Raw genomic sequence first — 22116 nt, forward strand, 5'->3', positions numbered from 1 at the left:
CATGATCGGCAAGGAATAGTTGGACCATAGGATCTTTTTCCATGCTGAATGATTCTACTGCTCTGTTCAAAACACATGAAATGTAAGTATAGATACTCTACTTACCCAGTCTGTTGTGAAAGGAGCACCATTAGACATTAAGACACGGACCTCATCATCTTGTCCTGCTCGTGCAGCTTCTAATAGTTTCTTCCCCAAATCCACTAGAGACATTTAGGCAAAAGGTACAATGCAATTCCAGCAGTACCTATGAATGATATTCAAACAGATATTGTGTTTAGCTCACATTAGCTGGTCAATAATCAATACCCAACTGCATGGGGATAAAAAAAGGCACGAGCCTGCACAAAAAGGAGTAAAAAGGAACATTTCATTTTACAACCATTTGGTTTATTTCCAAATGCTATGTCTAAAGCATTTCACACAATGATATGTTCAACCTCTCTACTTTGCATTCAATTGGGATGGTATTGATTATACAACCTGTTTGCAGAAACATTTTAGATGTAAAGAAATACACCTAAACTTAGCCAAAACTCTGCTATTGACATTCTATGAACAGCTAGTCTGATAGCCCATCGCTCATGTTTGCTGAGCTAAACTAGCTCCTAAAAAAAGTCAACACCACAATTTTAACATTTTCATTGTTGCTTTCAGTTTCCTGCATGCTCCGCCTCTACGAACATCAGATTTGAGACATTACTCTCATAAAAACATGCCAATGATTCCACCAGAATTCTCCTAAGACTTGAGCAAATCCTCATGTTGGATTCACAAATCAATTACTGTTTAAGACTAGAAGATTAAGAAGTGCTTTGATGCACTTCAAATACAAAGGAATATGTTCATCCTCAATCTTTGATGGTCAAACTGATAAAGGCAACATGCATCAGGTGCATGGTTAGTAATTTCAACACATTTTGATGTCAACTAGATATACATGCAGAAAATGTGCAGGTAACAGGGAATGTGTTAACCCAGTGCCATCAACTTCAGTCCAGCAATCGAGACATTATAATCCCACCCTTCCTGAAGGCGGCATTTGTCCTAACACGCATCTGGGCAGGAAACAACAGATTTCTGCTCCATTCCCAAACTCAATTCTCTTATGTTTCAAAATAGAGCATAAAGTTATGAAAAGGATCTTATTCTCATTTAATAGCAGGTAATCCAACGCACCATTCAGCCAAATAGCCTCATGAGAGTTAAACCATGATGTGTGTATGCAAGCTGAATGGAAAAAGGCATACAGAGTTGATGTATTAGAGGATATGTAGCAGATAAGGTTAAGTGCTGAGAAGTGCAAAGTGATCACTCTGGGCATCCTGCAAGCAAGCAAAAACACCTGGGAGAGACCAAGAAACAGCAAGTGCTGACAAACCAAAAGGATCACATCAGGCAACCATGTTGATGGGGGTGAAACTGTATCCCCAATTTATCCCTCCAGCCACAATAGCAATGTTTTTGTGTCTTTCTGTGGGTATGTGAAGGTTAATAAGGGGGTTACAGTTTGAACTGTTTCCCTGTATTTAGAGTCTATTTATTTGTAATAAATGGTAATGCTGGTTAAGTACAGAAACCTGGTCAATACTATTAATTCAGCCTACAGCTGTGAGATGATTATTAATTATTTTCCCTTTTCTCATCTTTCTACATTACTCAATACTTCGGTAGTCACCCACAGCCATGTAATGACAAATTCTATGTTCAGACAAGAGCATGGGTCTGTCTCTTAAACATATCATCTTTGCTTATTGCAAAATCTGAATTTATTACACAGATAAATTTTACATCAACATCTTGTACCACCCTGGCCTTACTAACAGGAAATTCACATTAGGTCTAAAAAAAATGTCCTACACTTTAATAGTTGGAATACTATTAATAGAACTGTCCACTCTCTACAAGGCATTAGTGTGAATTCAAGAAGTGCAAGAGGGAATACTATCAGCTTGTACGGATAAGTAGGGCTCCAATTCTCAAGAAGCTCAACATCAACACCAGGACAAAGCAGTTGATACCTCATCCACCAATCTAAACATCCAATGTCTTCACTACTGATGTACAGTGGCAGCAGTATGTGTAATACACAAAGATACGCTCCAGCAATTCACCAATGCTCATTTGGGACAGTACCACCCAAACCCAAGACCAGGGCCGCACAGCCACTAAATTTTCAAACAATGAAGAGTTCTGTGACCTCCATCATCTTAAAGGACAAGAGCAGAACATCACCTCCTGCGAGTTTCCCCACCAAGCCACACTTCATCTTGACTTGGAACAGTGGGATCAAAATTCTACACCATACAGAGGGGTCACCACCATCTTCAAGGGTAATTAGGAATGGATAACAAATACTGGCATTAACAGTGACGCTCACATTTAAAAAAGATATTTCCTAATTATTCTGGAGAGAGATTTGTGATAGACTACAACCTCAAAAAGTCTGTACTTCATGATGCAAAATGTCCAAATTACTACTGTAAACCAAGGAGGCTAGACAGCATTCGGCAACACTACTTACAAGACAGGCAAACCGGGATATACAGCATAATACTGGAATTGAGACTACAGATCAATGATATTATTGAAAGGTTGAGAGGTCAAAAGGACTATTGCAAAGTACTACTGTACACTCTTATACGACCAGTAATTGCTGGAAAAACCCAGCAGGTATGGCAGCATCTATGGGGAGAAAGCAGTTGACATTTTGGGTCCAGTGATGTCTTCAAGAGCTGATGGTAGCTAGGAAACAGGGGTTTTTATGCAAACAACGGACTGACAAGAGGAGTGAGTAGATAGGTGGAGAGGGAAATCGAGAGAAAAAGTTAGGCAAACAAAGAGATTAAGATAGTAAGGCAGGAAGAAAAGAGAAAGAAGCCAGATAGGTGATAATTGGGACTCAGTGGGTGAAAACGGTCTGGCTGAAAGCAACCCATCTCATGACAGAATCTGGAGTAGGAGGGTGCTTATAAACATTTGAAAGGAGGTAGTCATGCTCCAAAATTATTGAGTTTGATATCGCATCCTGAAGGCTGCAATGCCCCAAAATGGAAGATGAGGTGTTGCTCTTCTGACTTGCACTGGGCCTCGTTGGAGTACTGCCCAAGGCAGATATGTCAGCCAGAGAACTCTGTGCCATGTTGAACTGGCAAGCAACTGAAGGCTTGGGATCATTTTTGTGGACAAAGTGGTCCATAAGTGGAATTGAGCAAAGTGGTCACCAAGTCTGCTTCATCTCTCCAATGTGGCAGACCATATTGTGAGCTAGACTAGATTGAGTGATGTGCAGGTAAATAACTGCTTCAACTGCAAGGAGCCTCAGATAGTGGGGAGGGAGGAGGCAAACGGGCAAGTGTCACACCTTCTGTGACAGCATAGGAAGGCGCAATCCCTACAGAACACTGACAGGAGGGAGGAAGGAGTGTCTGATGGCAGTACATTGATGACATCATCAGCTGCTTCCCTCCCTTGTCTGGAATTGAAAATAAAAAAAATCAATTTTGTTTCCAATTTCCATCCTGCTCATCTTCACACGGTTGATCTCTGAATCCAACTTTCCCTTACTTGATATCTATTTCCACTTCTGGGAATAGACTGGCCAACAATACCAATTTCAAACACATGGTCTCCAGTTACATTAACTATACATTCTCATACCCTGCTTTTTGTAAAGGACGCCATTCCATTCTCCCAGTTTCTCTGTCTTCATTACATCGCTTGTGATTATGCCACGTCTCATAGGGGGCCTCAAAAGTCCACCTTTTTCCACAACAGAGGATTCCCCACCAATGTTAACAGGGTCTTTAGCTATGCCCAATCCATTTCCCACTTCTGCCGTCACCTAGCCTCTTTTCACCCCACCAGCCTCCCATCCAAAGGATCATAACAGTCATCTCCAGTGGGATGCCATCAATGGATTTTTTCCCCTTCCCTCCCTCTCAGCATTCCACTGAGACTGTCCCTTCTGGAACCCCCTGATTCACTCCCAACAAACCTACAGCACCTTCCCATTCAATTACAGAAGGTGCTTGCAACAGATGCTGCCAGACTTTCTCTAGCAATTTCTGCTTTTGTGTGGGCCATGAAATAATGCACCATTTGATTATCTTTTTGCATCTGAAGCCAGAATGATTTCATCTGCAAAAACCTGCTAGAACAACGTAAGTTCTCTCTCTTTTAATACTGCAAACACACCTGGGCAGAAGACACTGCTAAGATTGGCAAGAGAATGTGGACAGGGCTATTTCTCCCCTCCCAAACTCAAAACCAAAATGGTATGTCTACCATAAAAACAACAACCTAGTGTTAAACACAACACGTCTAAAGCAAACGTAACATTATTAGAAAATTTTTCCCCAAATTACAATGGAATTTTTACAATAGCCTATTACATTTTAGGCATTATTTTCTTATTATGGTGTCTCCCTCTTCTTCTAAACTTCAGCAGAGGCTGGAAGAATAGATGACTTGGTTGAAGCATAAAGATCCTGGGCAGTCTTGATGTAGTAGACATGAAGAGGCTGGAACTTGTGCTCAATGATCAAAAAGTCAAATCCTTGAATATTTTTATGACAGAGGTAAATAGATTCTTGTTAAACAATGGGATGAAACATCTTCAGGCTAATTGAAATGCAGATTTTAGGTTACAATCAAATCAGCCAAGAGTGTACTAAATGGTAGAGCACGTTCAGGGAGCTTAAGAGCTTTTAAGCTACTTGTTCCTGCACCTAATTCATATATTTACAAAAAATATTTAACATTGACTTTATATTCTGTCAAATACAGTCTTATTGCATTTTTACACACAAAGAAAATGCTGCTTGAGTTATGCGGTAAGATCTTTGGTACAGATGTACAGCAACACTTACACATTCAACTCTGCTAATAGTTTAAGGTCTCAAGATAAAGACTAGCTAAGTATAGGTTCCAGATTTGACACAAAGTCAGTGTTGCTGCAACTATCCTCAGCACCCAGTGGAGGAAAGGAATCAGCAGGAAAGTCAACTAGATATTCAGCTATGATCACCGTTGCAAAGTTGTGATTTGTAATTAGATAAAGACTGGATGGCACCAAGTCAGCGTGTGACAGCGATGGAAAGAGTCCCTTTGGTCCATTGTGTCCTCATCAATCATCAGGCGTTGAAGTACTTTCGTCCCAATTTCCAGAACTTGGTCCATAACCTTACTTGGTGCTTCAAGTGCTCGGCTAAATACTTCTGGAATGTTGTGAGACTTCCTGCCTTTACAGCCCTTCCAGGCAGTCACTTCCAGATACCCACCACCCTTTAGATTATACGTTCTTCCTCACAGCCCCTCTAACATTCCTGCCCCTTATATTAAATCAGTGTCACTGGTTATTTACTCCACTAATGGGAAAATGGTCTCCTTATCTGCCCTGAGCATGCTTGTCACATTTGGGTAACAGTGGCAATGGGAACTCAATGGTTTGCACTGCTGCTTCACTGCACCAGGAACCCAGATTCAATTGCAGGTTTGGCTGAGCGTGCAGACTCCACACAGACATTCTCCCCATGTCTGCGTGGGCTTCCTTTGGCTGCTCCAGTTTTTTCTTAGTATTCTTAGACTGCCTACAGTGTGGAAGCAGGCACTTTGGCCCAACAAGTCCACACTGACTCTCAGAGGATCCCACTGAGACCCACTCCCACCTAAACTACACATCCCTGATATGGGGAATTTAGACTGGTCAATGCACCTGGTCTGCAATCTTTGGACTGTGGGAAGAAACCAGGAGTACCCAGAGGAAACCCACGCAGACACTGGGAGAATGTGCAAATTCCACACAGACAGTCACCCGAGGGTGGAATCGAACCCACGTCCCTGGTGCGAAGACAGCAGTGCTAACAACTGAGCTGCTGTGCCACCCCCACAGTTTCCTGTGAGGGCTAGGTTGGTTAGCCATGGTAAATATGGGGTTTGGAGGGTCGGTGAGACTTGATGGCCGAATGGCCTCTTTCTGCACTGTAGGGACTCTACGATTCATATTTTTGCACTCCTCAGTCAGGTCTTTCCTTGGCTTTCTCTGCTCAAAAGAAAAAGGTCCTCAGCCTATCTAGTCTCTCTTCATAACTGAAATGCTCCAGCCTAAGTAACATGCTGGTGAATTTCTTCTACCTCCTCTCTAATGCAGTCATATCCTTCCTATAACGCGCCAATCTAAACAGCACACTGGCTACTTAACATCTTAAATAGCCCCATCCTAACCTCCCTGCTCTTGTATTTATTGCTATTGCTATTAAAGTTAACATGTCCAATATGCCTTCTTAATCCCCTGATCCAGCCGCCCTGTTACCTTCAAGGATTGCTGGATGTGCACATCAGGGTCTCTCTGATGCTCTGTGTAGCCTGGTGTCTCACCATTCATTGTTTACTCTTTCTTTACCAGTATAGTAAACTTTTTATTAATGGGACCTAAGGAGCAGGAGTATGCTGATCAAATATTTTAGATAATCAAGAAGTCCACATAATCAATGTAATAGAAGCACAATTCAGGGATATACACATCACTGCTGTACTTTATTTACAGTATGAATCGCATAAATAGTAATGAAGATTTGCCTTTAATAAAACTTATTGGCAGGAATCCTTCTCACCCGCAACCTCAACTGTCTACTCTGGCATCATAGAAGATGTAGCATTTTAGGAGAAATTGACTTAAAATGAATCAACCGTTGATATTTCAAGTGGCCATTTGATTGAACAAGGATATTTACATTGAGTTAAATAAATTTTACAAACTATAATAATCAGACAGAATAATACAGTAAACTTAACTGTATTTGAGGCATATAATTTTTAATCAGCAGTCACTTCTGCTATAACACAATAGTTGCATTGCTATACAACATTACGTTATAGAAGATTGTGCTATAGAAATAACAGGGCCTATAGGAAAAGTGGGGTTACAGGCAGACCACCAAAACAAAACAAAAACACTCAAAAGCCTAACACAAAGATAGCACAATTTGAATAAATGTTTACTTCGTAAATAATAATGAAAAAGTAAATTTAACACATTACCTTGAAAAAAAAAGTCAAGATGATTTGACAGGGGATGGAGTTTGTACTTTACCTCATTTGAAACGCACTTCACGACAAAGCCCACTAAACTATCATGTGATGGCGACGCGTACTCGGTGCACCGATGGAATCACGTTACAGCCCACACAAGTTTGCATTTTCGAAACAGAGTTCCCCTATTCATCATAATAAAATGTGAGGCTGGATGAACACAGCAGGCCAAGCAGCATCTCAGGAGCACAAAAGCTGATGTTTCGGGCCTAGACCCTTCATCAGAGATGAAGGATCTAGGCCCGAAACGTCAGCTTTTGTGCTCCTGAGATGCTGCTTGGCCTGCTGTGTTCATCCAGCCTCACATTTTATTATCTTGGAATTCTCCAGCATCTGCAGTTCCCATTATCTCTCCCCTATTCATCAATCACATTACAGCCAATTTGCGTTGACTGAATATGTGTTATAGCAGAATTGACAGTACATCAAGAATGCCAGTTCATAAGGAGTTAATTAAAACAGACACATTCTATTTTGTTCAAAAAGCACACAGTCAATGGGGCATTTTACAAATTCCTGCTTTGGAAATAAATACAGTCTGACTCCAGTTTAAAACACAGATTCTAGACAAGGCCTCACACCTCTTGTTTACACCAGTAAAATCTTTAGTTATCTCGGGGCAGCGACTTGAAAGAAATTCTGAGATTTGCGTTTTAATCAATCAAAACCTGCATCTCCTTTCTAACTGATTAAATATTTAACAGGCAGGAATGAGCCAGCCATTTTGGGTTTATTTCCATACATTTGCATCACTTGTATGATCTTTTGACCTTTTACTTATAAATTCCACATCTTGATACCTCCTCTTTCACTAACAACTGATAAAGGAGCAACGCTCCAAAAGCTTGTGTTTTCAAATAAACTTGTTAGACTATATTCTGGTGTCATGTGATTTTTGACTTGGCTAAATTAAAGTCTGGCAAAGGTTGACAGGGCTGTTAAGAAGGCATACAGTGTTTTAGCTTTTATTAATAGAGGGATCGAGTTCCGGAACCAAGAGGGTATGCTGCAGCTGTACAAAACTCTGGTGCGACCGCACTTGGAGTATTGCATACAGTTCTGGTCACTGCATTATAAGAAGGATGTGGAAGCTTTGGAAAGGGTGCAGAGGAGATTTACTAGGATGTTGCCTGGTATGGAGGGAAGGTCTTACGAGGAAAGGCTGAGCGACTTGAGGCTGTTTTCATTAGAGAGAAGGTTGAGAGGTGACTTAATTGAAACATATAAAATAATCAGATGGTTAGATAGGGTGGACAGGGAGAGCCTTTTTCCTAGGATGGTGACGGCGAGCACGAGGGGGCATAGCTTTAAATTGAGGGGTGAAAGATATGTCAGAGGTGGTTTCTTTACTCAGAGAGTAGTAAGGGAATGGAACGCTTTGCCTGCAACGGTAGTAGATTCACAAACTTTAGGTACATTTAAGTCGTCATTGGATGAGCATATGGACGTACATGGAATAGTGTAGGTTAGATGGGCTTGAGATCGGTATGACAGGTCGGCACAACATCAACGGCCGAAGGGCCTGTACTGTGCTGTAATGTTCTAAACATTTCCCATCAACTACCACCCTCTGTCTTCTTTCAGCCAGCCAATTTCCGATCCAAACTGCTATATCTCCCAATTCCATTCCTCTGCATTTTGTACAACATGCGGACAAATGTGAGGTGATGCACTTTGGTAGGAGTAACCGGAAGGCAAAGTACAGGGCGAATGGTAAGATTCTTAGTAGTGTAGATGAGCAGAGAGATCTCAGCGTCCATGTACACAGATCCTTGAAAGTTGCCACCCAGGTTGACAGGGCTGTTAAGAAGGCATACAGTGTTTCAGCTTTTATTAATAGAGGGATTGAGTTCCAGAACCAAGAGGTTATGCTGCAGCTGTACAAAACTCTGGTGCGGCCACACTTGGAGTATTGTGTACAGTACTGGTCACCGCATTACAATAAGGATATGGAAGCTTTGGAAAGGGTGCAGAGGAGATTTACTAGGATGTTGCCTCGTATGGAGGGAAGGTATTACAAGGAAAGGCTGAGGGCCTTGAGGCTGTTTTCGTTAGAGAGAAGAAGGTTGAGAGGTGACTTAATTGAAACATATAAAATAATCAGAGGGTTAGATAGGGTGGATAGGGAGACCCTTTATCCTAGGATGGTGACGGCGAGCACGAGGGGGCGTAGCTTTAAATTGAGGGGTGAAAGATATAGGACAGAAGTCAGAGGTGGTTTCTTTACTCAGAGAGTAGTAAGGGAACGGAACGCTTTGCCTGCAACGATAGTAGATTCGCCAACTTTAAGTACATTTAAGTCGTCATTGGATAAGCATACGGACGTACGTGGAATAGTATAGGTTAGATGGGCTTCAGATCGGTATGACAGGTCGGCACAACATCGAGGGCCGAAGGGCCTGTACTGTGCTGTAATGTTCTATGTTCTCTGTTCTAAGTCCAGAATAGCCTGCTCCCTTGTGGGCTCCATTACAAGCTGTTCCAAAAAGCCATCCTGCAAACATTCCATGAATTCCTTTTCTTTGGATCCACCGGCAACATTATTCACCCAATCCACCTGCGTATTGAAGACCCCATGATCACCGTGACCTTGCCTTTCTGACATGCCCTATCTATTTCTCGGTGCATCTTGCGCCCCTGGTCCTGATCACTGTTAGGAGGTCTGTACATAACTCCATTATAGTTTTTTTGCCTTTGTGGTTCCTCAATTCCACCCACACAGACTCCACATCTTCTGACCCATGTCATTCAGTGCCGTAGATTTAATTCCATTCTTAACTAACAAGGCAACCCCACCCCCTCTGCCCACCTCCCTGTCTTTTCGATATGTTGTGAATCCCTGGATGTTTAACTGCCAGTCCTGAACTCCCTGCAACCATGTCTCTGTGATGCCTACCACATCATAATCATTCAAGAGGATTTGTGCTGTTAATTCATCTACTTTGTTGCGAATACTATGAGCATTTAGATAAAGTGCCTTGATGCTAATTTTCTCATTATTAGAGAGGTTGGAAATCCCAAGATGTCTTATCATATGTCTCTAATATGCCTACAAATGCTTTCTTCTGCTTCACTGTATTTGCAGGTCTATATTCTCTTTCCTTCTTGAATGCATCCCACTGTTCTGAGACAAATTTATCTGAAATTACCTGCTGTCAATCCACTCCGGTGAAATTGTATTTGATTATTAAAATCAGACTTTCTCCAGTTGAGAGCTTTGATTTCAGGCCCAACCTTGTCCTTTTCTGGAATTAAGAATCTAACAGTTATAATTGCCTATAAAATGTCTCCTACTGATATTTCAACTACTTAGCCAGCTTCCCTACTTAAAATTAAGCCCAAGACTAGTCCCTTTCTTATGTTGCTTTCTGCATGTTAGTTTAAAAAGCTGTCCTGCATACACTTTAAGAATTCAGCTCCCTGTAAACTTTTCACACAATGCCTACCCCAGATGATGTTGGGGATGTTGAAATCCTACACTATCACTACCCTATTACTGTTACACTTCCCTGAAATTTGTCTACCTACATTTTCAATGCTGCAAATGAGACAAATGTAAATTGTTTTGTCTCAAGAGTGGCATGAGACTGCAGTAGAGAGTCATTTATCTATTAAGGGTGGTAATTTTCAGAAGTATCCTAGGCTGTTGTGACAGACAGGAAGGAGATTGTTGAGGCTTTAACATTGATTTCCAATTCCTCTCTGGCTGCCAGAGAAATGTCAGAGGACTGGACGACAGCTAATGTCGTATCATTACTGGAGAAGGGTGGTAGGACTAAGCCTGTGAACTAGGCCAGCGAGTCTAACATCACTGGTCGAGAAATGAGTGATAATGGGAACTGCAGATGCTGGAGAATCCAAGATAATAAAATGTGAGGCTGGATGAGCACAGCAGGCCCAGCAGCATCTCAGGGGCACAAAAGCTGACGTTTCAGGCCTAGACCCTTCTTCAGAGAGGGGGATGGGGTGAGGGTTCTGGAATAAATAGGGACAGAGGGGGAGGCGGACCAAAGATGGAGAGAAAAGAAGATAGGTGGAGAGGAGAGTATAGGTGGGGAGGTAGGGAGGGGATAGGTCAGTCCAGGGAAGACAGACAGGTCAAGGAGGTGGGATGAGGTTAGTAGGTAGGAGATGGAGGTGCGGCTTGGGGTGGGAGGAAGGGATGGGTGAGAGGAAGAACAGGTTAGGGAGGCAGAGACAGGCTGGACTGGTTTTGGGATGCAGTGGGTGGAGGGGAAGAGCTGGGCTGGCTGTGTGGTGCAGTGGGGGTAGGGGATGAACTTGCTGGTTTTGGGATGCGGTGGGGGAAGGGGAGATTTTGAAACTGGTGAAGTCCACATTGATACCATTGGGCTGCAGGGTTCCCAAGCGGAATATGAGTTGCTGTTCCTGCAACCTTCGGGTGGCATCATTGTGGCACTGCAGGAGGCCCATGATGGACATGTCATCTAAAGAATGGGAGGGGGAGTTGGAATGGATCGCGACTGGGAGGTGCAGTTGTTTATTGCAAACCGAGCAGAGGTGTTCTGCAAAGCGGTCCCCAAGCCTCCGCTTGGTTTCACCAATGTAGAGGCGGCCACACCGGGTACAATGGATACAATATACCACATTGGCAGATGTGCAGGTGAACCTCTGCTTAATATGGAAAGTCATCTTGGGGCCTGGGATAGGGGTGAGGGAGGTGGTGTGGGGGCAAGTGTAGCATTTCCTGTGGTTGCAGGGGAAGGTGCCGGGTGTGGTGGGGTTCGAGGGCAGTGTGGAGCGAACAAGGGAGTCACGGAGAGAGTGGTCTCTCCGGAAAGCAGACAAGGGTGGGGATGGAAAAATGTCTTGGGTGGTGGGGTCGGATTGTAGATGGCGGAAGTGTCGGAGGATGATGCGTTGTATCCGGAGGTTGGTGGGGAGGTGTGAGAGAACGAGGGGGATCCTGTTTGGGCGGTTGTGGCGGGGGCGGAGTGTGAGGGATGTGTTGCGGGAAATGCGGGAGACGCGGTCAAGGGCGTTCTCGAACACTGTCGGGGGAAAAGTTGCGGTCCTTGAAGAACTTGGACATCTGGGATGTGCGGGAGTAGAATGCCTCATCGTGGGAGCAGATGCGGCAGAGGCGGAGGAATTGGGAATAGGGGATGGAATTTTTGCAGAAGGGTGGGTGGGAGGAGGTGTATTCTAGGTAGCTGTGGGAGTCGGTGGGCTTGAAATGGACATCAGTTACAAGCTGGTTGCCTGAGATGGAGACTGACAGGTCCAGGAGGGTGAGGGATGTGCTGGAGATGGCCCAGGTGAACTGAAGGTTGGGGTGGAAGGTGTTGGTGGGTGAAGTGGATGAACTGTTCGAGCTCCTCTGGGGAGCAAGAGGCGGCGCCGATACAGTCATCAATGTAACGGAGGAAGAGGTGGAGTTTGGGGCCGGTGTAGGTGCGGAAGAGGGACTGTTCCACGTAACCTACAATGAGGCAGGCAGGCATAGCTGGGGCCTATGCGGGTGCCCATGGCCACCCCCTTTGTCTGTAGGAAGTGGGAGGAGTCAAAAGAGAAGTTGTTGAGTGTGAGGACGAGTTCAGCTAGGCGGATGAGGGTGTCGGTGGAGGGGGACAGGTCGGGCCTGCAGGACAGGAAGAAGCGGAGGGCCTTGAGGCCATCTGCATGTGGAATACAGGTGTACAGGGACTGGACGTCCATGGTGAAAATGAGGTGTTGGGGCCCAGGGAATTGGAAGTTCTGAAGGAGGTGGAGGGTGTGGGTGGTGTCACGGACGGAGGTGGGGAGTTCCTGGACCAAAGGGGAGAAAATGGAGTCCAGACAGGTGGAGATGAGTTCAGTGGGGCAGGAACAGGCTGAGACAATGGGTCGACCAGGGCAGGCAGTTTTGTGGATTTTCGGAAGGAGATAGAAACGGGCCGTGCGGGGTTGGGGAACAATGAAGTTGGAGGCTGTGGGTGGGAGGTCCCCTGAGGTGATGAGGTCATGAATGGTGTTGCAGATGTTGGTTTGGTGCTCGGGGCGGGTGGGGTGGGGGGTCATGATCAAGGGGGCAGTAGGAGAAGGTATCGGAGAGTTGGCGTTTGGCCTCAGCGATGTAGAGGTCAGTGCGCCATCCTTGCCTGCGGGTTTGAGGGTGAGGTTGGGGTTGGGGGCAGAGGGAGCGGAGGGCTGCCCGTTCTGCGGGGGAGAGGTTGGAGTGGGTGAGAGGGGTGGAGAGGTTGAGGCGGTTAATGTCTCGACAGCAGTTGGAGATGAAGAGGTCGACGGAGGGTAGGAGGCCTGGGGTTGGTGTCCAGGAGGAGGACTTGTGTTGGAAGCGGGCGAAGGGATCAGTGGAGGGAGGGTTAAGTTCCCGGTTGAAGAAGTAAGCGTGGAGACGAAGGCGGCGGAAAAACTGCTCTATGCCCAAATGTGACTGGTATTCGTTGATGTGTGGGTGGAGGGGGACAAAGGTGGGCCCCTTGCTTAGGACTGACCGTTCATCCTCAGTCAGTGCTAGGCCTGGGGGGAAGGTGAAAATGCGGCAGGGCTCCGTGTGGCTGTCCACTGTGGGATTGCTGGCTGTGGAGATTGTGGGCGGAACGATGAGGTCGTCGGCCGTTGGCGGGGTTCCGTCGGTGAGGGCCATGGGCGGGGTTCCGTCGGCGGTGGGATGAGCTGGGTGGGCGGCGGCAGCAGCAGCGGTGAGGGTGGTGTGTGTGGTGTTGTAACTGGAACTGTCCCCCTCCACCGACACCCTCATCCGCCTAGCCGAACTCGTCCTCACCCTCAACAACTTCTCTTTCGATTCCTCCCACTTCCTACAGACAAAGGGGGTGGCCATGGGCACCCGCATAGGCCCCCAGCTATGCCTGCCTCTTTGTAGGTTGCGTGGAACAATCCCTCTTCCGCACCTTCACCGGCCCCAAACCCCACCTCTTCCTCCGTTACATTGATGACTGTATCGGCGCCGCCTCTTGCTCCCCAGAGGAGCTCGAACAGTTCATCCACTTCACCAACATCTTCCACCCCAACCTTCAGTTCACCTGGGCCATCTCCAGCACATCCCTCACCCTCCTGGACCTGTCAGTCTCCATCTCAGGCAACCAGCTTGTAACTGATGTCCATTTCAAGCCCACCGACTCTCACAGCTACCTAGAATACACCTCCTCCCACCCACACTCCTGCAAAAATTCCATCCCCTATTCCCAATTCCTCCGCCACCGCCGCATCTGCTCCCACGATGAGGCATTCTACTCCCGCACATCCCAGATGTCCAAGTTCTTCAAGGACCGCAACTTTCCCCCCACAGTGGTCGAGAACGCCCTTGACCGCGTCTCCTGCATTTCCCGCAACACATCCCTCACACCCCGCCCCCGCCACAACCGCCCAAACAGGATCCCCCTCGTTCTCACACACCACCCCACCAACCTCCGGATACAACGCATCATCCTCCGACACTTCCGCCATCTACAATCCGACCCCACCACCCAAGACATTTTACCATCCCCACCCTTGTCTGCTTTCCGGAGAGACCACTCTCTCCGTGACTCCCTTGTTCGCTCCACACTGCCCTCCAACCCCACCACACCGCCCTCAAACCCCACCACACCCGGCACCTTCCCCTGCAACCACAGGAAATGCTACACTTGCCCCCACACCTCCTCCCTCACCCCTATCCCATGCCCCAAGATGACTTTCCATATTAAGCAGAGGTTCACCTGCACATCTGCCAATGTGGTATATTGTATCCATTGTACCCGGTGTGGCTTCCTCTACATTGGTGAAACCAAGCGGTGGCTTGGGGACCGCTTTGCAGAACACCTCTGCTCGGTTTGCAATAAACAACTGCATCTCCCAGTCACGAACTATTTCAACTCCCCCTCCCATTCTTTAGATGACATGTCCATCATGGGCCTCCTGCAGTGCCACAATGATGCTACCCAAAGGTTGCAGGAACAGCAACTCATATTCCGCTTGGGAACCCTGCAGCCCAATGGTATCAATGTGGACTTCACCAGCTTCAAAATCTCCCCTTCCCCCACCGCATCCCAAAACCAGCCAGTTCATCCCCTCCCCCCACTGCACCACACAGCCAGCCCAGCTCTTCCCCTCCACCCACTGCATCCCAAAACCTGTCCAGCCTGTCTCTGCCTCCCTAACCTGTTCTTCCTCTCACCCATCCCTTCCTCCCACCCCAAGCCGCACCTCCATCTCCTACATACTAACCTCATCCCACCTCCTTGACCTGTCTGTCTTCCCTGGACTGACCTATCCCCTCCCTACCTCCCCACCTATACTCTCCTCTCCACCTATCTTCTTTTCTCTCCATCTTTGGTCCGCCTCCCCCTCTGTCCCTATTTATTCCAGAACCCTCACCCCATCCCCCTCTCTGAAGAAGGGTCTAGGCCTGAAACGTCAGCTTTTGTGCTCCTGAGATGCTGCTGGGTCTAATGGTCGAGAAATTATTGGAATAAAATCTGAAGGTTAGAATTAATCTTGATTTGGAGAGGCATAAATTAATCACATGTAGTCAACATGGCTTTGTCATATCTGATGGGTTTAATGGAATATTTTTGAGGAGGTGATTAGGTGTGTTAATGAAGGTAGTACAGTGTTTTGTCTACATGGACTTCAGTAAGGCTTTTGAAAAGGACACCAAGGTAGGAATCCATGCAATTAAGGGCAATTTGGCAAATTTGGATTCATATTCATTTAGTGGCAGGAGGTAAAGAATCATTGTTGAAGGTTGTTTTGTGATTGGAAACTGTATGCAGTGGCATTGAAGAGGTTTGCTGCTTGCTGCTTACTTTGAAGGATGCTGCAGGTTGCAGAGAGACATAGATAAGCTGCAGAGCTGAGCTGAGAGGTGGCAAATGGAGTTTAATGCAGACAAGGGTGAGGTGATGCACTTTGGTAGGAGTAACCAGAAGGCAAAGCTTAGGGCTAATGGTAAGATTCTTAGTAGTGTAGATGAGCAGAGAGATCTCGGTGCCCATGTACACAGATCCTTGAAAGTTGCCACCCAGGTTGACATGGATGTTAAGAAGGCATACAGTGTTTTAGCTTTTATTAATAGAGGGATCCAGTGCCGGAACCAAGGAGGTTATGGTGAAGCTGTACAAAACTCTGGTGCGGCCGCACTTGGAGTATTGTGTACAGTTCTGGTCACTGCATTACAAGAAGGACGTGGAAGCTTTGGAAAGGGTGCAGTGGAGATTTACTAGGATGTTGCCTGGTATGGAGGGAAGGGCTTACGAGGAAAGGCTGAGGGACTTGAAGCTGTTTTCATTAGAGAGAAGAAGGTTGAGAGATGACTTAATTGAAACATATAAAATAATCAGAGGGTTAGATAGGGTGGATAGGGAGAGCCTTTTTCCTAGGATGGTGACAGCGAGCACGAGGGGGCATAGCTTTAAATTGAGGGGTGAAAGATATAGGACAGATGTCAGAGGTAGTTTCTTTACTCAGAGAGTAGTAAGGGAATGGAACGCTTTGCCTGCAACAGTAGTAGATTTTCCAACTTTAGGTACATTAATTTGTCATTGGACAAGCATATGGATGTACATGGAATAGCGTAGGTCAGATGGGCTTGAGACCGGAATGACAGGTCGGCACAACATCGAGGGCCGAAGGGCCTGTACTGTGCTGTAACGTTCTTTGTCTATGTTCTATGTTATAAACTCCATTTGCCACCTCTCAGCCCGGCTCTGCAGCTTATCTATGTCTCTCTGCAACCTACAGCATCCTTCGTCACTATCTACAACTCCACCGACCTTAGTGTCGTCTGCAAATTTATTAACCCATCCTTCTACGCCCTCATCCAGGTCATTTAGAAAAATGACAAACGACAGTGGACCCAACACCGACCCCTGTGGTACACCACTAGTAACTGGTCTCCACGATGAACATTTCCCATCAACTACCACCCTCTGTCTTCTTTCAGCAAGCCAATTTCTGATCCAAACTGCTATATCTCCCACAATTCCATTCCTCCGCATTTTGTACAATAGCCTATTGTGGGGAACCTTATCGAACGCCTTGCTGAAATCCATATACACCACATCAACCGGTTTACTCTCATCTACCTGTTTGGTCAACTTCTCAAAGAACTCAATAAGTTTTGTGAGGCACGACCTTCCCTTCACAAAACCGTGCTGACTATCCCTAATCAATTTATTCTTTTCTAGATGATTATAAATCCTATCCCTTATAACCTTTTCCAACACTTTACCAACAACTGAGGTAAGGCTCACTGGTCTGTAATTACCAGGGTTGTCTCTACTCCCCTTCTTGAACAGGGGAACCACATTTGCTATCCTCCAGTCATCTGGCACTATTCCTGTGGACAATGACAAGTTAAAGATCAATGCCAAAGGCTCGGCAATCTCCTCCCTGGCTTCCCAGAGGATCCGAGGATAAATCCCACCTGGTCCAGGGGACTTATCTATCTTCACACTCTGTAGGATTTCTAATACCACTTCCTTGTGAACCTCGATCCCACATAGTCTAGTAGCCTGTATCTCAGTATTCTCCTCGACAATATTGTCGTTTTCTAGAGTGAATACTGTTGAAAAATATTCATTTAGCGCCTCTCCTATCTCATCTGACTCCACACACAACTTACCACTACTATCCTTGATTGGTCCTAATCTTACTTTCATCATTCTTTTATTCCTTAAATACCTATAGAAAGCCTTAGGGTTTACCCTGATCCTATCTGCCAACAACTTCTCATGTCTCCTCCTGGCTCTTCTGAGCTCTCTCTTTAGGTCTTTCCTGGCTACCTCATAGCCCTCAAGTGCCCTAACTGAGCCTTCACATCTCATCCGAACATAAGCTGCCTTCTTCCTCTTGACCAGAGATCCTACCTCCTTCGTAAATCACGGCTCCCGCGCTCTACAGCTTCCTCCCTGCCTGACAGGTACATACTTATCTAGGACACACAGGAGCTTTTCCTTGAATAAACTCCACATTTCTAATGTGCCCATCCCCTGCAGTTTCCTTCTCCATCCTATGCTCCCTAAATCTTGCCTAATCTCATCGTAATTGCCTTTCCCCCAGCTATAACTCTTGTCCGGTGGCATACACCTATCCCTTTCCATCACTAAAGTAAACATAACAGAATTGTGATCGCTATCACCAAAGTGCTCACCTACTTCCAAATCTATCACCTGGCCGGGCTCATTACCCAGTAGCAAATCTAATGTGGCTTCGGCCCTTGTTGGCCTATCTACATACTGAGTCAGGAAGCCCTCCTGCACACACTGGGCAAAAACTGACCCACCTATTGTACTCGATCTATAGTGTTCCCAGTCAATATTTGGAAAGTTGAAGTCCCTCAAGACAACTACCCTGTCTCTCTCACTCCTATCGAGAATCATCTTTGCTTAGTTTTTGACTTAGTGCTATGTAATGTGCCAGACTTTATAAAAGACCTTAAAGTAAGGGAACACTTAAGAGGCAGCGATCATAATATGGTAGAGTTCAGTCTGCAGTTTGAAAGAGAGAAGGCAAAATCGGATGTAATGGTATTACAGTTAAATAAAGGTCATTACAGGGGTATGAGAGGGGAATTGCCGAAAATCGACTGGAAGCAGAGCCTAGCAGGGGAGACAGTGGACCAACAATGGCAGGAGTTTCTGGGTGTAATTGAGGGCACAGTACAGAGGTTCATCCCAAAGAAAAGAAAGATTATCCGGGGTGGGATTAGACAGCCATGGCTGACAAAGGAAGTCAGGAAATATATCAAAGAAAAAGAGACAGCCTATAAAGTGGCCAAGAGCACTGGGAAATCAGAAGATTGGGAAGGCTACAAAAACACACAGAGGATAACAAAGAGAACAATAAGGAAGGAGAGGATCAAATATGAAGGTAGGCTTGCTAGTAATATTAGAAATGATAGTAAAAGCTTCTTTCAATAAATAAGAAACAAACAAGAGGCAAACGTAGATATTGGGCCGCTCCAAATTGATGCTAGAAGGCTAGTGATGGGAGATAAGGAAATAGCTGAAGAACTTAATAAGTACTTTGCATCAGTCTTCATAGTGGAAGTATGCCAACAACTAGGGAGAGCCAGAGGGCAGAGTTGAGTATGGTAGGCATTACAAAAGAGAAAGGGCTAGAAAAGCTAAAAGGTCTAAAAATTGATAAATCTCCTGGCCCCGATGGGCTACATTCTAGAGTTCTGAGGGAGGTGGCTGAGGAAATAGCGGAGGCTTTGGTCGTGATCGTTCAAAAGTCACTGGAGTCAGGGAAAGTCCCAGATGATTGGAAAATTTCTGTTGTAACCCCCTTGTTTAAGAAAGGATCAAGGCAAAAGATGGAAAATTATAGGCCGATTAGCCTAACCTCGGTAGTTGGTAAAATTCTAGAATCCATCGTTAAGGATGAGATTTCTAAATTCCTGGAAGTGCAGGGTCAGGTTCGAACAAGTCAGCATGGATTTGCTAAGGGGAGGTCATGCCTGACAAACCTGTTAGAATTCTTTGAAGAGGTAAAAAGTATGTTGGACCAGGGAAACCCAGTCGATGTTAGCTATCTAGGCTTCCGAAAGGCCTTTGATACGGGGCCTCACAGGAGGCTGCTGTGCAAGGTGAGGGCCCATGGTATTCAAGGTGAGCTATTGGCTTGGATTGAGGATTGACTGTCTGACAGAAGGCAGAGAGTTGGGATAAAAGGCTCTTTTTCGGAATGGCAACCAGTGACGAGTGGTGTCCTGCAGGGTTCAGTGTTGGGGCCGCAGCTGTTCACCTTATACATTAATGATCTGGATGAAGGGACTGGGGGCATTCTGGCGAAGTTTGCCGATGATACAAAGATAGGTGGACAGGCAGGTAGTACTGAAGAAGTGGGGAAGCTGCAGAAAGATTTAGACAGTTTTGGAGAGTGGTCCAGGAAATGGCTGATGAAATTCAATGTGAGTAAATGTGAGGTTTTGCACTTTAGAAAAAAAGAATACAGGCATGGACTATTTTCTAAATGGTGAGAAAATTCGCAAAGCAGAAGTACAAAGGGATTTGGGAGTGTTGGTCCAGGATTCTCTAAAGGTTAACTTGCAGGTAGAGTCTGTAATTAAGAAAGCGAATGTAATGTTGTCGTTTATCTCAAAAGGGTTGGAATCTAAAAGCAGCGATGTGCTTTTGAAGCTTTATAAAGCTCTAGTGAGGCCCCATTTAGAATACTGTGTCCAATTTTGGGCCCCACACCTCAGGAAGGACATACTAGCCCTGGAGCGTGTCCAGCGAAGATTCACACGGATGATCCCTGGAATGGTAGGTTTAACGTATGCTGAACGGCTAAGGATCCTGGGATTGTACTCATTAGAGTTTCGAAGGTTGAGGGGAGATCTAATAGAAACTTACAAGATAACGCATGGTTTAGAAGTGGTGGACGCTAGGAAGTTGTTTCCGTTAGGTGGGCAGACTAGGACTCATGGGCACAGCCGTAAAATTAGAGGGGGCAAATTTAAAACTGAAATGAGACGACATTTCTTCAGCCAGAGAGTGGTGGGCTTGTAGAATTCATTGCCACGGAGTGCAGTGGACGCAGGGACGTTGGATGCCTTCAAGGCAGAGATCGACAAATTCTTGATCTCAGAAGGAATCAAGGGCTACGGGGAGTGTGCAGGGAGGTGGAGTTGAAATGCCCATCAGTCATGATTTAAATGGCGGAGTGGACTTGATGGGCCGAACGGCCTTACTTCCAATCCTATATCTTATGGTCCTATTATGAAAACCTGCTGGGCAAGCAAGGCTGTGATAGTTGGTAATTCATTTACCTGATGGTAGACAGGGTAAAAAGTTGTAGCATGAGGCACAGGATGGGAGAAATTCCTGCAATGCGTGCAGGAGAATGATCCAGAACAGTACATTTTCAGTCCTATAGGGAGGAAGCTGTGGTGGATCTGTTCCTAGGAAAAGAGGCAAGCCCTCTGAGGACTGTCATTGTAGGGGGAGCATTTGAGAAATGGCAATCATAACATAATTATAGTGGTTGGCACTGCTGCCTCACAGCGCCAGGGACATGGGTTCAACTCCAGCCTTGGCTGACTATGTGGAGTTTGCACATTCTCCCTTTGTCTGCATAGGTTTCCTCTGGGTGATGTAGATTCCTCCCTCAGTCCAAAGATGGGTGGTGAGCAACTGAGCAGATAGTGATAGATGAAGCACCGCTAAAAAGGCTGGCAGCACTCCAGTTAAAGAAGTTTGCCAGACCCCGGATGGGATGAACCCTAGATTGTAGATAGAGGTAAGGGGCAAAAGAGGTTAGGTGGATTGGCCATGGGAAATGCATGGGGTAGAAGGGATGAGTCTGGGTGGGATGCTCTTTAGTGAGTGGATGTGGACTTATTGGACCAAATAGTCTGTTTCCACACTGTAGGGATTCTATGAAATATTAGGTTGGGAAAGGATAAAAATCAAAAAATAAATTAAGATCCCAGACTGAAAAAGTACAGGTTTTAGTGGGTCAATTTGATTAGAAACATTTTGGTACATAAAACAGTAATTTCTTAAAAAAAGGAGACTTTGAAAAGAGAGATGAATAGGGTGCAAGCTAGGAACGGATTGATGAGAAATAAACACAGGGTATTCAAAGCTACAGTAGCAGGATAACGAAGAAAGGATAACATTTGGAGCAGTGATTTGTAGATAACGCAGGCTAAGACTGGAACAGGCTGGCTAAAAGGAAGCAAGAGGAAAGGATGGCAGGCTACACTAAAACAAACTGGAATGTGTTCTTCAAATATACTTGAAGATGGCAACAATGGCCCAGTGACAAATTTGGGTGGTGAGCAACTGAGCAGATCGTGATAGATGAAGCATTGCTAAAACGTTTGCCAGACCCTGGATGGTATGAACCCTAGATTGCAGAGAGAGGTAAGAGGCAAAATCATACAGCTATTGACAGGAAGTTTTCACCGAAATGGATCCTTTGCAGCACAGAGTAGAAGCTGGCTAAAGATAGAAAATAGGTGGTAGGTATAGGTGAGCAATACAGGTTCAGTGATACAACTTTGAGGGGGATACAGGAGCCAAGGAACCTCGGGGTTCAAGTGCATAA

At 45.6% G+C, this 22116-nt stretch overlaps 1 protein-coding gene across 5 annotated transcripts in view; it reads right to left on the bottom strand.

Annotated features, from left to right (window-relative positions):
- The window catches only part of gabpb1 (GA binding protein transcription factor subunit beta 1), a 103605-nt gene that overhangs the window by 76731 nt on the left and 4758 nt on the right, over nt 1-22116 (bottom strand). For all 5 annotated transcript variants that reach the window (XR_007250628.2, XM_048563179.2, XM_048563178.2 and 2 more), the window contains exon 2: nt 106-247. Coding sequence is in view for 4 of the 5 variants with exons in the window: in XM_048563179.2 (XP_048419136.1) it covers nt 106-213 (108 nt within the window). In the remaining variant the exon portion in view is untranslated. The remainder of the gene's footprint in view (nt 1-105; nt 248-22116) is intronic.

Source organism: Stegostoma tigrinum, chromosome 33, assembly GCF_030684315.1.
Source record: "Stegostoma tigrinum isolate sSteTig4 chromosome 33, sSteTig4.hap1, whole genome shotgun sequence".
In the NCBI taxonomy this organism is placed as follows: domain Eukaryota; kingdom Metazoa; phylum Chordata; class Chondrichthyes; order Orectolobiformes; family Stegostomatidae; genus Stegostoma; species Stegostoma tigrinum.